At 37.3% G+C, this 16,040-nt stretch overlaps 1 protein-coding gene across 2 annotated transcripts in view; it reads right to left on the bottom strand.

Moving 5' to 3' along the window:
- The window catches only part of LOC128685801 (3'-5' RNA helicase YTHDC2), a 111,892-nt gene that overhangs the window by 39,162 nt on the left and 56,690 nt on the right, over positions 1–16,040 (bottom strand). For both annotated transcript variants that reach the window (XM_070085300.1, XM_070085309.1), the window contains exons 15-24: positions 15,548–15,682; positions 14,863–15,051; positions 14,191–14,310; positions 11,948–12,105; positions 11,443–11,557; positions 10,668–10,828; positions 8,803–8,913; positions 7,639–7,892; positions 5,808–6,001; positions 5,158–5,284 (exon numbers count right to left, since the gene is read on the bottom strand). In XM_070085300.1, coding sequence (XP_069941401.1) covers positions 5,158–5,284; positions 5,808–6,001; positions 7,639–7,892; positions 8,803–8,913; positions 10,668–10,828; positions 11,443–11,557; positions 11,948–12,105; positions 14,191–14,310; positions 14,863–15,051; positions 15,548–15,682 — 1,564 coding nt within the window. The remainder of the gene's footprint in view (positions 1–5,157; positions 5,285–5,807; positions 6,002–7,638; positions 7,893–8,802; positions 8,914–10,667; positions 10,829–11,442; positions 11,558–11,947; positions 12,106–14,190; positions 14,311–14,862; positions 15,052–15,547; positions 15,683–16,040) is intronic.

Below are 16,040 nucleotides of genomic sequence, written 5' to 3'. Positions count from 1 at the left end.
CAATGCGCCGAAGTGGTTGAGGCAGTGGTAGAGGCAGTGGTAGAGGCAGTGGTAGAGGCAGTGGTAGAGGCAGTGGTAGAGGCAGTGGTAGAGGTAGTGGTAGAGGCAGTGGTTGAGGCAGTGGTGGAGGCAGTGGTAGTTAATAACATACATATTATTAAACCATAACATGTATGTATATAGTAGAATATTTTATAATGTTTTCATGTATTTTATGATTATTCATGGTTCAATAAGTTAAGGAAGCAGTACTGTATTATATTTCCCTACAATATATTGGGGCACCAAACATTCGCGATTTTTCAACATTCGTGAGGGTCTTGATCCCCTAACCCTTGCGAATGTTTAGAAAGACCTGTATAACATACCCCTCCAAGCTGCCAATATCCCAAACCCCTCCTTTAAAGTGCAGGCATTGTACTTCCCATTTTCAGTACTCAAGTCCGGTTATATAAAAATAACCGGTTTCCCTGAATCCCTTCACTAAATATTACCCTCCTCACATTCCAACGGCTCATCAGGTCCCAAAAACCATTCGTCTTCATTCACTCCTATCTAACACGCTCACACATGCTTGCTGGAAGTCCAAGCCCCTCGCCCACAAAACCTCCTTTACCCCCTCCCTCCTACCTTTTTGAGGATAACCCCTACCCCGCCTTCCTTCCCCTACAGATTTATAAGCTCTCCATGTCATTCTACTTTGATCCATTCTCTCTAAATGACCAAACCACCTCAACAACCCCTCTTCAGTCCTCTGACTAATACTTTTAGTAACTCCACACCTCCTCCTAATTTCCACACTCTGAATTCTCTGCATAATATTTACACCACACATTGCCCTTAGACAGGACATCTCCACTGCCTCCAGCCACCGCCTCACTACAGCAATAGCAACCCAAACTTCACACCCATATAAGAGTATTGGTACCACTATACCTTCTTTGCCTCCATGGATAACATTTTTTTGTCTCCACAGATACCTCAGCTCACCTTTTTTTCTTCATCAATTCAATGGTTAGTCTCATCCTTCATAAACCCATCTGCTAACAAGTCAACTCCCAAATATCTGAAAACATTCACTTCTTTCATACTTTAAAAAAAAATAGTTTTTCTTTCTAAATTTAGTAATTTATACAGGAGAAAAGGTTACTAGCCCCTTGCTCCTGGCATTTCAGTTGCCTCTTATGACACGCATGGCTTACAGAGGAAGGATTCTTCTTCACATACAGTAATTAAATTAGAGCTGACATTGTCATTTTTCCCAAGGCATTCTTAACATACCTATGATGTCTACAACAGACTCCCATTTCAGCATTAAGGTCACATACAACAATTATTCTCTCACTTGTTTCAAAACCTCTTTAACATCTACTAAGACTGAATCCTGTCATTTGCATTCTTTAGAGCCCCACACAGAATCCATTTCTATATGGTCACAAGTTTCTGTTTCTACTTCCTACTTCCTTACTGCACTTACACTGAACTTCTTCCTGATATATCTATTACTCAGCTGAGTATTCAGCTTCTGTTTGTATTTCCTTGTTCTGGAGCCTTTCCTGATAGTGTCTGTTCTTGTCGGCCTTGTCTGTTCCTAAACTTGATTTTTTTTTTACACATTGGCTATTGTCTACCAAGAGATGGTGATTCAAAGAAAAACATATTCACCTTACTTCTTCTAGTTGTCTTTCCAAAATGCAAGAATATCATAACTCAAATGATCCTTCGAAGTACAACGTCCCTACCCATCCTCCAGAATGAAGGCACTGCAGTTCCTACTTCCAGAACACAAATTCAGCAAATTGGTTTCCTTGAATCCTTAATAGATACAGCAAGCTCTCATATAAGATAGCTTTTGCATTCTTAAAAAAGGTGTCTTACACAAAAATGTGCTATGGAAATTGAAGAACAGAAAGGAAAAATATGGTTACACACCTTATATCCCACAAAATACCGAACAGACTGTTTAAATTTCTTATCTTATAAAAAATAAACAAGTCTGTGACACTTTGCATTGGAAATGGTGATGTTGATTAAACTAGAAATATATGTTATATAAACTTGCTTAACAAGAGTCAGGAAAAGACAGTGTTTGACACAGTATACAAACTAAGCCTTCCAGAGAAGATGGGCATGACACTTTATGTAGAGAAAATTGAGAAGGCTAACACACCATCAGTGACTATTATACAATCTGCGATAAAAAAGAAAAAAGTAGCAAGAAAGACTTTTGCCTTGCCTCAATCATCCATGATGGCAAATATGTAATGGGCAAAGTGCTTTTGTTTTTACTTGTTAAAACATGGGGAGTCCTGCAGGGAAAATTTCCAGCAGCAGCATTATCAGTTTAGAATTCTGGAACCAAGCAGCACTAAACACACACCTGTTTAAGGCTTTCCCTCATCATAACACACTGTTTTAAAGCACGACAGGCATTCTCCTTGATAAGGAAATTAGTGGTACACTTCGATTTCTGCTCAATCCACTCATCCAGTAATTTTTCTGTCATTTAGCTGCTTCTGTGACCTTTCTGTAATTCTTTTAAGTCATGCCCTAAGTTACTCATTGCACCTCTTACCTTCGTTTCATTCCTTTTAAGTGCACAAATTAATACTTCATTCAGACCATATACTTGTGCCATCTCCATCACACATACCCCAATTTTTAAGTTTATCTAATTTTTTTTTTTTCCAAAACATCAAGGGTTTCATACTTATACTTCTTCCTGGCACTTTCAGCATCACTGAGAGATGCTGATTGCTATCCAGAAATAAGGTATTAATATTGGTAGAATTACTGACAATATGTTAAGTAAAAGGACACAAGTACCACTAACAACATTTTATTGTGGCAATGTTTTGCTCATCAGGAGCTTTATCAAGTCATTACAGCTTGACAAAGCTCCCGGAGAGTGAAACATTGCCACAATAAAATGTTGCAATAGTTGCACTTGTTCTCCATGGGGAAGTGGAACAAAATTCTTCCTCTGTAAGCTATGCGTGTCGTAAGAGGCGACTAAAATGCTGGGAGCAAGGGGCTAGTAACCCCTTCTCCTATATATATTACTAAATTTAAAAGGAGAAACTTTTGTTTTTAGTTTTGGGTCACCCCACCTCAGTGGGATACGGCTGGTACGCTGAAAGAAGAAAGAAGAAGTTGCACTTGTGTCCTTTTACTTAACAAAAATAAGGTGGACTAATGAAAAGATAAAAAAATAAATTCACTCGTACAAGATTAAGTACATATGGAATGCATATGCACAGAAAGCTGACAGAGTAGGAGCATGTTTATATTAAAAGCAAGACTAGGTCTTTCCTATAGCGACAGTGGCCATACTTGTAGGCTGGTCGAGGAGCAGAGAAGAAAGATCCTGCAGGATGCTATATTTTCCACTAAATTTACAGTGTCATATACAGTGGTACCCCGAGTTTCAGCCATACAGTGGAACCTCAAAAATCGAACTTAATCCGTTCCAGGAGCTAGTTCTAAATTCGAAAAGTCTGAAATTCGAAGCAATATTTCCCATAAGAAATAATGGAAATACAATTAATCCGTTCCAGAAATCCAAAAATATTCACACAAAAAATACATTTTATAGAGATTAATTACAGTTTTACATACAACAAATACTATAATTTTTAATTATGTATAGTAATACATATAAAATAACATTTTTACTTACCTTTATTGAAGTTTGGTGATGGCATCTGGAAGATAGGGAGGAGGAGAGAGGGAGTGGGGGTTAGTGTTTGGAAGGAGAATCCCCCTCCATGAGGACTTCAGGTAAAGCCCTCTCTGGGGTTACTTCCCTTCTCTGTCTTTTAATGCCACTAGGACCAGCTTGAGAGTCACTGGACCCCTGTCTCACAAAATAACTGTCCACAGTCCTCTGTTTCTGGCGCCTCTTTAACATTTCCCTAAAATGGGACATGGTTCTGTCACTGAACTTGTTGCAAAGATGGCTTGTTTCAGCTTGCTCAGGGTGGTACTTCTGCACAAACATTTGGACATCATTCCACTTGGCAAAATTCTCCTTAATCTTTGAAGAAGGCACCTCATCTACTCCCTATATTAACACCTTTTGCAACATCAGCTTCCTTGATTTGCTCTTTCTTTGACAGGATAGAACCGATGGTCGACTTGTTTTTCCCATACATCCTGGCAAGCTCAACAAGTCTCACACCACTCTCATACTTCTGTATTATTTCCTTCTTTACATCTATGGTGTTTCTCACTTTCTTTACCACAGGGGTACCACTAGCAAGTTTCCTTGGGCCAATGGCAGCTTATTTCACAGTCCCACAAGCACTAAACACAACAAAATAATCGTAAAATGCGTGAATGAGAGCGCAGGTTAGTGTTCACTCAAGCATAAACAAAGCTAGACTGCTCACGGCGCCTGTGCTGGGACGCGGACAGAGCGGGCGGCAGACAGGTCCCATACCCGGCGGTCCGAAAATAGGGACGCCTTCAATAATAGGGACATAATTTGTCCGAAAAAATGGTTCTATTTTCGAAACGTTCGATATGTGATACATTCGATTTTTGAGGTTCCACTGTACTTCGTTCCAGAAGGCTGTTCGAGTGCCGTTACTGAACGAATTTGTTCCCATAAGGAATAATTTAAATTAGTTTAGTTCATTTCAGACCCCCCAAAAATATACTTACAATAATACACTTACATAATTGTTAGAGTTGGGAGCTGTACGAAACTCGGGGTACCACTGTACAAGTTTTGTGGTGTCAAATACAATTTCTGCCACAATTTCTGAACTGTCTTAGCACAAAAAAATATTCTGAATAAATGTGTCTTGTATCTGGGTCTATTCTATCATGCACACACTACAAATCCTAAAATCATTCTTCTCAACTATCAGTCATTGTCAATTTCACCCACTGGAATCAATGCTGGCATAAAATCTAACCATTTGGAGATAAAGAAGGTTTCTAACATACGAATGCTCCAGATTACATACATCCATACTTACAAATGGGGAATTTAAGACCAAAGAAAATTTTACAACCTCTGAACTATGGTACAAGCACATGTGAAACAAAACTACCCTTTGTACTCTTTTCTATACAAACAACTCATTTGTAAGTTGAAAAACTAGGAATGCAACTCATTTGTAAGTTGAGGACACCTTGTTCTGTAATTACCATGTGGATGGCTGTGAGGATACAGGGGACGAGGACGCTGGCCAACACCTGATGGTTGTACAAGACTAAGTGCTTGTTCCTCTTGGCTCAAAGCTGATGCCACAACTCGCACTACATCTTCATCAGCCTAGGAAATGTACTGTCCATTTCATAACAGTGATTTATAAGAACTATTTTAGCCTGACATTTTCATTATATATTACCGACTAAATTTGATACAACAGGTATATGAAGCATGACAGTAATACAAATTTCAACTATGGTAATACAACTTTCACTGAAAACATCAGCACATAGTTATAAATATAAAGACATTTTATGATGTTAGCGATATATATTTAGTTATTCATATAATACTGGGAGAGGCTATATTAGGTACAATATGGTATTCAGAATAAAAATCTTGAAGAAAAGGCTGGCTAGTAAAATGTCTGGAGAGCATTCTACTTGTGCTAATCTTGCATTATCATGAAGGAAGCGTGTTTTCTTCTTGAAGTAACCCTGCATTTGTGGGGAAGGGCTGGCGAGTAAAAAATTAATATAAAGAAAATATAAATGGCAGTCCAAATAAAGACTGCAAAATGTAGAGTAATCATGAAGAATTGAGGTCTCCAACAGATATATTAGTAATTCAGTTTTCAGGTTCATACCTGAGTGAGTGGCTTGTTGGGTGCTCGGAGTCTCCTAAGGATGAGCGCGTGCAACTTGTGTCGCAACTGCAGTGCAAGGTGTGCTGCTTGGGGATCACCCAGAAACTGTATCCAGTTGTCAATTCTGACTAGACAGCTCAGACCCACAGGTCTATCCTCACTCTCACTGTCACTACTACAGTCACCACTGCTTCCTAAGTTATTAATGGACAGATCTTAAACAAGACTCTCATACATAGTAAATTAAATTGTTTGACACATAATGGACAAAACAATATTTAAATTTTTTTATTGATATGCATGAAACCAGTATTTCAGTAATTATAAATTTGTACTCTATTCTCAATAATTTGCAGTGCAAATTGATAAAGAAATAAAGGGATTTTTTAAAGAAAAAATGAACAAGGGGCTATTAACTCTTTCTCCTGTCGGACTTGAGTCCTGGAAATGGGAAGTACAATGCCTGCACTTTAAAGGAGGGGTATAAATTAATTTGCAGTGCAAATTGATAAAGAAATAAAGGGATTTTTTAAAGAAAAAATGAACAAGGGGCTATTAACTCTTTCTCCTGTATAAATTACAAAGTGTAAAAAGTAAACTTTTTCAGGTCGCCCCGTCTTGGTGGGAGACGGCCAAAGTTAAAAAAAAAAAAAAAAAAATCCCCTAATTATATGTGCAGCCTCTCCTCACTTAATGATGGAGTTCAGTTCCTAAGACCACGTCGGTAAACAAATTCGTCGCTCAGCAAGGAGCATTCTATAATGGTAGTGGGTTTGTGTCAACCATCTTTGATATTGTTTTAATGTCACCTTTGCACCATTTACAACATTTTTATTATATTTTTAAATGTTTATACAGTAGTGTACTGTATATTGTAATAAACAGAATAGAGGAAATCAGCTCTAATATATATTATTTAGGTATGCATACTGGTCAGAGAGCCTGTCATAAGTCTGAGTCATTGGTTAATGAGTATGCTGGTAAGTGAGGAGAGGCTGTATTTATAAAAACATTGTAAGGTAATTTGAGGCTCAATTATTAATTCCTTATCACCAAAAACATGCAAGAACATGGAAAAAATGTAATTAATAAGAGCATAATTATACCCCGTTACTCTAACAAAGCCAGTAATTGTGTTCCCAGCGGTCTCAAAATATGAACCACCCTCTTTATTAAAGTCCTTGTAAAAACTACACCAATCATACACACAACAAACAAACAGAGATGTTAAATATACACAAATGTGTATATACACAGAAGTGTTCATAATCATTCTACCAAATCCAAAACATAACCACATTAACAGAGAAGTTGCTTTATATATATAGAACAAATTATACGTTTAAGTGCAAAATTGTTGCGTTTGCAACGAGTGCTTCATGATCAAATTTTAACATCATACAAGGCCAGTGGAACCTAATGCTATAACTAACTCTGCCCTAAAATCCCTTCTTCCTGCACCTGATCTAAGCCATGTGACTTTAGCTGCAAATCCTTTGTATGCCTTTGTATCTACAAAAAAGGATCTTGGTGGTTTGAAGAAATATGCATGCTACATTATTCTTCTTTTCTTGTTTTATTTCAAATGAGCTTGTTAATGCCCTAACTAAGCTAATTCACTTAACAGCTGGAAGTTAAAAAGAAAGAGAAAAGCTATCCCTCAACTCTTCCTTGCAAACTCAAATCAAGTTATGCTGTGATAATGGTCCATGATGGAGTGAATCATCATCTATTTACCTCTCCAAATTTTAAGTTAGTAGTGAATCAAATGGATAAGCACTTTCAAAGACTACCTGTAAGCAGAGAGATCAGAACCTTTAGTAGCACTTACTACTTGAGGGCTCAGAAAAAGCATCCAGAGACAGTCTCATTGGGCCTGCAAGAAGCAAGACTGTCAGCGGGGACACCAGTGTCACAGTCCGGACATGGGCAACTACTCCAATGCGCACCATCTCATCATATACCAACCAATCAGAGGGCAAGGAGCTAATTAAGGACCGATGAGCAGCACTGAGTGAATTGTGGTTGTTACCAGCCGTATCTAACAGTGATGAGGTAGGATGTAATCGTACTTTACTCTCTTTCCTGGAGAAACAGAAATACATTTAAATTAATAGTAATAATGTACAGCAGGGAGACAGGAGGTACATGTAAACAACAGAAAATGATGGCATACTACACTTACTACTATTACTAAGAGACATCAGATAAAGTGGCTAAGGCCATGATTAATATGAAAAAATAAAGAGCTGGGAGGCTTACAAGACTGGAACTGGTCTCTCAGAGTTTGAGAAACATCCAGAAGATCTTGAAAGATAGGAATGATGAGATGGCATATGAAAAAGACATGTGTAAGATAGTGGAAGATGTAGTTGACTTCTGGGTATGAAAATACTTCTTCAACCTGAGAGTTCTATAGATATGGAATGACCTGAACAATAATACAAGAATTAAAATCTCCCTCTCCCATAAATTTAAATAGAAAAGTGGAAAAGAATCCTTCCTCCATAAGACATACGTGTCATAAGAGGCTACTAAAATACCGGGAGCAAGAGGCTAGTAATCTATTCTCCTGTATAAATTATTAAATGCAAAATGAAGAAGAATGTCGAAGTGTTTTTCTTTTTTTCAGGTCACCTTGCCTCGGTGGGAGACAGACAGACAACTCAATGAAAATGAATAAGAAATAACAACAACATTGAAACAGTCAGAAAATACAGACCTCCTCATAGAGCATAAGCATGACTTCAGAAACAAAAAATCTTTTCTTACAAGCCTAATTAGAGACTTTTGACAAGATGAACTGCAAATTCCTAGGCTGAAAGGAAACTTCTGACAGTACCACAAAGAATGAAAATACAAGAGCTGGTAGCACACACTAGGGCAACAGGCAGGATGATAAAATGGCTTAAGGATCATCTGAAAGTGAATGGTTACACTGAAGAATGATTTATCAAGAAATACAAGTATGAATTTACAAGTGTCCTTAACTTACTGTGTTCTAAGCTGGCACTGGTCCCGATCAACCCTAATAAGGTTCGGATACATGCCTGATACCAGAGCAGCCTTTACCATTGCCCAGTTATCACTGTTGCTATTTACATCTCTGAAAATTAGAGTAACATATATTACTAAGGATTTAGGTGCCTTGGAATCTGATTTACACATTTTGTCAACCCTCCTAAAAGATTTCAAATATTTTTCTTAGTGTTAACTCTATGTTATGGGAATACCTTTATAATACTGTAAATTTATTGAGATGACTTATTGCATATACTGTACTCAGTATTTCTACATTTTAAGTATAGTTTGTTATTTTTATGAAGTGAAGGAAGTAAAATGAAATGCAGAACACATTTTAACATATTCCTATTTAGTCAATTAGTTTTTTTTATCTTAGTGGCCATCTCTTGCTAAGACAGGGTAACAAAAGGTAGAAAATAATTCACCATTTTTTCAATCACTGTCTTGCCAGAAGTGTGTAGACATCAGAATTTAAGTTACCCTCCTTTTCAGTGCAGGAACTGTACTTCCCACTTCCAGGGCTCAAGTCCAGCTAACTGCCTTCCTTGAATCCATTCATAAATGTTCCCTTGTTCAAACTCCAATAGCACATTCAACAACAATCACTTCACAAATCTCTTACATGCTCACAAAAGCCTGATGAATGCTCAAGTTCCTAAACTCTAAACCTCTTTTATCTCCTTCCTCTAACGGTGAGTCTAACCATTCATGGGATGACTTCTCACCCTCTTACCTTCTACCCCAAGTTTATACACTCTTTGCCATCCTAGCCCTCCCCATCACCTCCATCTGCCTAAAACACATCAACAATCTCTCCTCTGCCTTGCGACTTTCAACACTGCCTATAAATTTGTATGTTCTGAATTCTCTTCATCATATCCCTAGCACCAATCACTGTCAAACATGCCATCTCTACTGCCTGTAGCTTCCTCCTCAATGCAGTGTTCAAAACCCATGCCTCACAGTCAAATAAATATGCTGGTACCACTATACTTTGTAACATCTGCTTTTTTTTTCCTCTCAAACTTTTTTTTAACACGCCACCCACCTTTTTTCTCCCTCATCTATTCTACATCTATTCTAAGAGTGTGGCAATAGCATTATGTCTAAAAACTTTTTCAGTTATTTAATTTACTATACTTCAGGCGCAGTGGTGGTTGGCTAATAGCATTTTAATGTATCATATGGAAGACTAATTACATGAGTAATTTTTGAAGTTTTGAATTCAGAAACTTTATTTCTTTGATGCAGTATACAATTAATATAGTTTACATGTAATAAAATATTGTTAAGCACAAAAGAAAGCTACTAGCATGCAGTGCATTTCGAGCAACAGCAAATATAAAATTTATAAAATCCATAAACTCCAACCATGGTTGTTTAATATATTTATAAATGGGGTTGTAAAAGAAGTAAATGCTAGGGTGTTCGGGAGAGGGGTGGGATTAAATTATGGGGAATCAAATACAAAATGGGAATTGACACAGTTACTTTTTGCTGATTCTCCATGGGGAAGTGGAACAGAATTCTTCCTCCGTAAGCCATGCGTGTTGTAAGAGGCGACTAAAATGCCGGGAGCAAGGGGCTGGTAACCTCTTCTCCTGTATATATTACTAAATGTAAAAGGAGAAACTTTCGTTTTTCCTTTTGGGCCACCCCACCTCGGTGGGATACGGCCGGTGTGTTGAAAGAAAGATCTATTCTACAGTTCTAATAAATTTTTAAAATATTAAAATTTGTGAAAACATGCTAGAGGATATAAGGTTTATCAGATAGTCTTCACAACTTTAAATTACGTATAAAAATCCAATAGAATGAAATGAAATATAAATATACCTGATGTCTCCAGGTCCACGAGCACGAACAAATCCAGCTCCCCGCAGCTGAGCCAATACCTGGGAGCGCATGCCATGGATCATCTCCATTGTAGCTCCTGATACATAGTTACGCTCACACCAGCCTCTTTCCCACCCCTCACCACATGCCTTCTGCCATGCCTGATATACAAGAGAAATGTTCTGAGCATAGAGCATTCCTTGGCAGTTTTCATACCATAAATATACTGTACATGGGCCTCAGCGTGAGGCCAAAATATTCAATATTGAAGCAGATACAATATGTTTACTCCTTGTAAATTTAGATATAAACCTACAAGAGCACAAATGATAAATAACAAATATGAGTAACACAGTTTATTCAGTACTTGAAAGAAATGAATACCTTAATGAACTTTTATTGATTTGCAAAAGGCTTTTGTTACTGTCAAAAACATATTATTCTACTTAAGATAAGTTGCCATGGACTCAAGTCAGGCTACCTGGTTTATCCCAAATCCCTTTATAAATGTTACCTTGCTCATACTCCAGCATCACACGCTGAACCATAATACCAGCCATCTCCACTCACTTCAATGTAATGCTCTCACATAAACCTTGTCTATTTTATAGTTCACTTCAGTTTTCATAGCCCCATCTGACAGGGTCACTCCAATTATGGTTTCTAGATTAAAAATTACTTGATAGTGAGAATTCAAAATGATAACCTTTTGTTTTCCTGGTAGTAGTAAAACAAGCATTATCAAGTTAGTTGGTATTATTTTGACAATTCATACCTGGAAAGCTTTCAAAAGAACCATATGGTCGCTGTATGTTCCAGACGTAAATTTCCTTCGTACTGCATTGGCATTCCTTTTCTCGCTTGGATGCTTTGGTAGTGTGAAAGGATCTCTGGAGAACAATAAAAATATTCAAATTATTTTTTAATACACCGACTGTCTCCTACCTAGGTAGAGCGACTTGAAAAAAAAGAAACACTTTCGCCTTCATTCACTCTCATCATTTTTGCCAGAGGAGTGCCAACATTACAGTTCAGATGCCTCTCCAAACTGCAATATCCCCACCCCTCATTCAGAGTGCAGGTTCTGGAGTTCCTACTACCAGGACTCAAGTCCAGCTAGCTGGTTTCCCTGAATCCCTTGATGTTACCTTGTTCACACAACAGCATGTCAATTCAGACCTAGATTATATAATGATTGAAGTTGGAAAGTTCAAATAGGATTATAAGAAAATAAATTCTTCTGCATGATAATGAGTGCTTTTTTTCTTGCCTCAACTTACTTGTAAGCTAAACAAGCTGCAATGGTAAGCACTGGATCAAGACACTTGAGTACTGTGGCTGTGATAACCATCTTGGCCAGGCGTGGTGGCAAAGGAAGGTCCAGGAGATGATGTCCAAGCTCAGTCACATCCTCCCACCCATCCAAAGCATCCATACTCTAGAAAATATCTGGTTTCTTACACAGTAATTATCATCATAGAACTAATAATAATTGGTTCTCACTCCTTAAAACAAAGTGATTTCTAAATATAGAACTTTGAACAATATTGTTATACAGTGGACCCCCGCATAACGATTACCTCCGAATGCGACCAATTATGTAAGTGTATTTATGTAAGTGCGTTTGTACATGTATGTTTGGGGGTCTGAAATGGACTAATCTACTTCACAATATTTCTTATGGGAACAAATTCGGTCAGTACTGGCACCTGAACATACTTCTGGAGTGAAAAAATATCGTTAACCGGGGGTCCACTGTATTTACAGAAGCACTAAACCAACAGATGTCATACAGTGCCTGGGTAATGAAAGGAAATCTAATCTGATCAAATGACGAGAAGATTTAGTCCATTTCCTGGCTTAAGAGTCCTTCACCAGCTTTAAATGCACCTTCCCTTGAAGGAATCTGAACACTAACATGTCCCTCTGAGAAAGATATTTAACCTCGTACACTTCTGCCAAACAAGTTTTGATAAGAGAATTTTTAAGTTCCTGGTGTAGGTAGAATTCTTAAGCAAAACACTGATATGAGAACTGAAGCTCACAGGGTAGGTATGACTCTTTAGCTATGTATGGAGTTAATCTCAGCTCAGGTTATATACTTGCTGATGTGTTAACTAACTGTAGATAGTCTGGGGATAGTTGCTGTAATAAGGTATACATAATACAATATAATCCAATTATTATGTCTAGTGAAATACTGTATGGCAAAATGCATGTGTTATTACCAAACCTATAAAACAAATGCTATTTAAATTAATTATTTTTTTTCAACACGCTGGCCATCTCCCCCCAAAAAAGAAACACTTTCACCATCATTCATACTATCCTTGTCTTTGCAGAGGCATGCAGATATGACAGTTTACATGACTACTCTAAATGGCAAATATCCCAAATCCCTTCTTCAAAGTGCAGTCATTGTACCTACCACTTCCAGGACTCAAGTTAGGCTAACTAATTTTCCTGAATCCCTTCACAAAATATTACCCTGCTCACACTCCAACAGCACATCAAATTCCAAACACCACTTGTCTCCACTCTATCAAATTAAATATATATTGTACATGCTAACAGGCAACAAAGGTCTAAAGAAGTATTAAAACAGCTCATAAAAATGTAATTACAAATAATGTATGGAAAATATTTCCAAGCTAGAATTTATAAAATGTACATAAATTTCTAGTTTTGTAGGTAGTAGGTTGGTAAACAGCAACCACCCAGGGAGGTACTACCGTCCTGCCAAGTGAGTGTAAAACGGAAACCTGTAATTGTTTTACATGATGGTAGGATTGCTAGTGTCTTTTTTCTGTCTCTTAAACATGCAAGATTTCAGGTACATCTTGCTACTTCTCTGGGTTTTCTTCTATTTTCTTTCTAGTTCTTGTTCTTGTTTATTTCCTCTTATCTCCATGGGGAAGTGGAACAGAATTCTTCCTCTATAAGCCATGCGTGCTGTAAGAGGCGACTAAAATGCCAGCAGCAAGGGGATAGTAACCTCTTCTCCTGTATATATTACTAAATGTAAAAGGAGAAACTTTCGTTTTTCCTTTTGGGCCACCCCGCCTCAGTGGGATACGGCCGGTGTGTTGAAAGAAGAAAGAAATATATAATATCCAGTCACGTGGGTCTGACAATGAAAACCAAGATATGCTGTATGGATTAATTTAGTGATAAAAATGACAAGAGATAGAAGGCCTTATCACTTCATTATTAAAAACATCCTAAGCTAACATAATGTTTCTGAATAGGAAATTAAATTATGGTTTCATACACTAAAGCAGCCTAGAAAGCCAAAATGTCTCTAGAATTCCAAGTTAGGTCAGGTGAGCCAGCTTAGAGACAGAGGCTAAACCCACACAACACAAGTCCTGGACATCACCCAGAGTTGGCCAATATAGAGCTCAATTATGAAAATAGTATGAGCAATGCAGAGTAGAGAATTGTACAAAATGTTAAAGAAAATTGAATGATAAGGAAATTATGGCAATACAATATAGAAAATGATGAAAGTTGGTTAACATACCTTCAATAACTGAACTGCGTTACGAATGACCATGAAAGCAGGAGCTTCTGGAGCACGTGCTAAAAAGTCTGCTATAGGCATGTTGGCTGGAGCCAGAAGTTTAGTATGCAGACAAAGTTCCTAAGGCGAAAAAATACATTTCAGTGAACTTAACTAAAACTTTACCTAACACCCTGTAAAGTATTACAGAATAACATCACATTTCAATTATACAAAGTGCAATTTCTTTTATATCAAATTAAGTGATCTTGATCAGTGTTATAAATCATTTCAAATACTGACCTACAGTAAGCAATTTTAGTTGATACGTTTTACATGTATGTTCATAATTGTTTCCAAAGCTCCATACATACTTGTTCTTTAAATCTGTCTTCACTGAAATTTTCTGTATGTTTCTCTCACCAATACAATAGTTTACCTGGGTGGGGGAATACTTACAAATCACTCATGCAAACTTTTGGAATTTTTACATCAGCCCTGCTTTAAGATCACATACATAGACCATGAAAAGTAATGGACAAAGGATCAACCCCAGAGGTATCCTACTTAGTTAGATCAGCCACTTTTCTATCTGGCACCACTTGTTGCTTCCTCTCAGTATATTTTTAAAAAATACACCAACACTAGTGCATAAGAGCAAAAGATATTTTTATTGTAAAATATTTTGCAAACCTGCAAAGGAGTTCTCAGTATTTCAGGTGTTTGGTGAGGCTGTAGGGAGTTGTAACGGCTCTGAGAGAACAGGTGGTAACAGATACCAGGTTGGCACCTTCCTGCTCGACCACGACGCTGCTGACTAGATGCCTGAGAGATCCACACTGCACGCAGACAAGAAACGCCTACCATTGAGTCATAACTCATCTGACAAGAAATGACACAAGTTAAATACAAGAATAAAGTTGCAGAGATAACTACTCGTAAAGAAATTTAGCTACTTTAAGAAAGGATACTATACTAAATTGATCATTAAAAGAATTTCAGTATTACACTTTTTGCCAGTATAAACAGGCTCCAACTTACAAAGAAATTGGATTTTCAGCTTTTCCACCTACAAGTGGGTTGTTTAAATAAAAAATACTACTACAAAGAATAGTGATGCTTCACATGTTTGTACGACAGCTTAAAGGTTGTAAAATTTTACTGCCTTACAAAGTGTCCCACCTGTGAATGCAGTTGTATACAACTTGGGGTGTTTGTAAGCTGGGGCCAACCATAATACTTTTGGCTGAATGCCGAGGAGAATTTTTTTGGCCAAAAACATTTTGCAAATCTCTGGCCTGCAGCAATATTTCTCTGACTACATAGAATGAATAATTTAACACAAATAAGAATTTTATTTAATTTATTAATGACTGACCTCTTTAACTTTACCAGCATCAATAACATAGACAACATCATTGATTGTTACACTGGTCTCTGCGATGTTTGTAGACAGTATAATCTTCCGAACTCCTGGTGGGGCAGGTCGGAAAACTCGCTTTTGGTCACTTGACTGAGAATAAATAAAATTTGTTCAAATAAAAAAATGGATTAATAATGATAACTAAATGGTTTTCCTTAATCCCTTCCTAGATACTACCATGCTCACACTATAACAGGAAGTTAAATCACAGAAACTAATCTCCTTCATTAATTTCACTTTAACATATGCAAATGCTTGGTGTATACCTCTTTCACACCTTCCAACCCTTCATCGTATATTCCCTACACCACCTTCTGCTCAACCTAAAATTATAAAAAACTCTTTTCAACCTTCTGTTTCTACACGACTAAACCACCTCAGAAACCCTCTCTTCCTCTCTGAATTACTGTGTAGAGAATAAAAGGCACAATACCATGACTGGAACAAT

The sequence above is a fragment of the Cherax quadricarinatus genome, chromosome 1 (genome assembly GCF_038502225.1).
Source record: "Cherax quadricarinatus isolate ZL_2023a chromosome 1, ASM3850222v1, whole genome shotgun sequence".
Taxonomy (NCBI): domain Eukaryota; kingdom Metazoa; phylum Arthropoda; class Malacostraca; order Decapoda; family Parastacidae; genus Cherax; species Cherax quadricarinatus.
The sequence above is the reverse complement of the archived record's forward strand: the minus strand, read 5'-3'. Positions and strand labels throughout refer to the sequence as shown.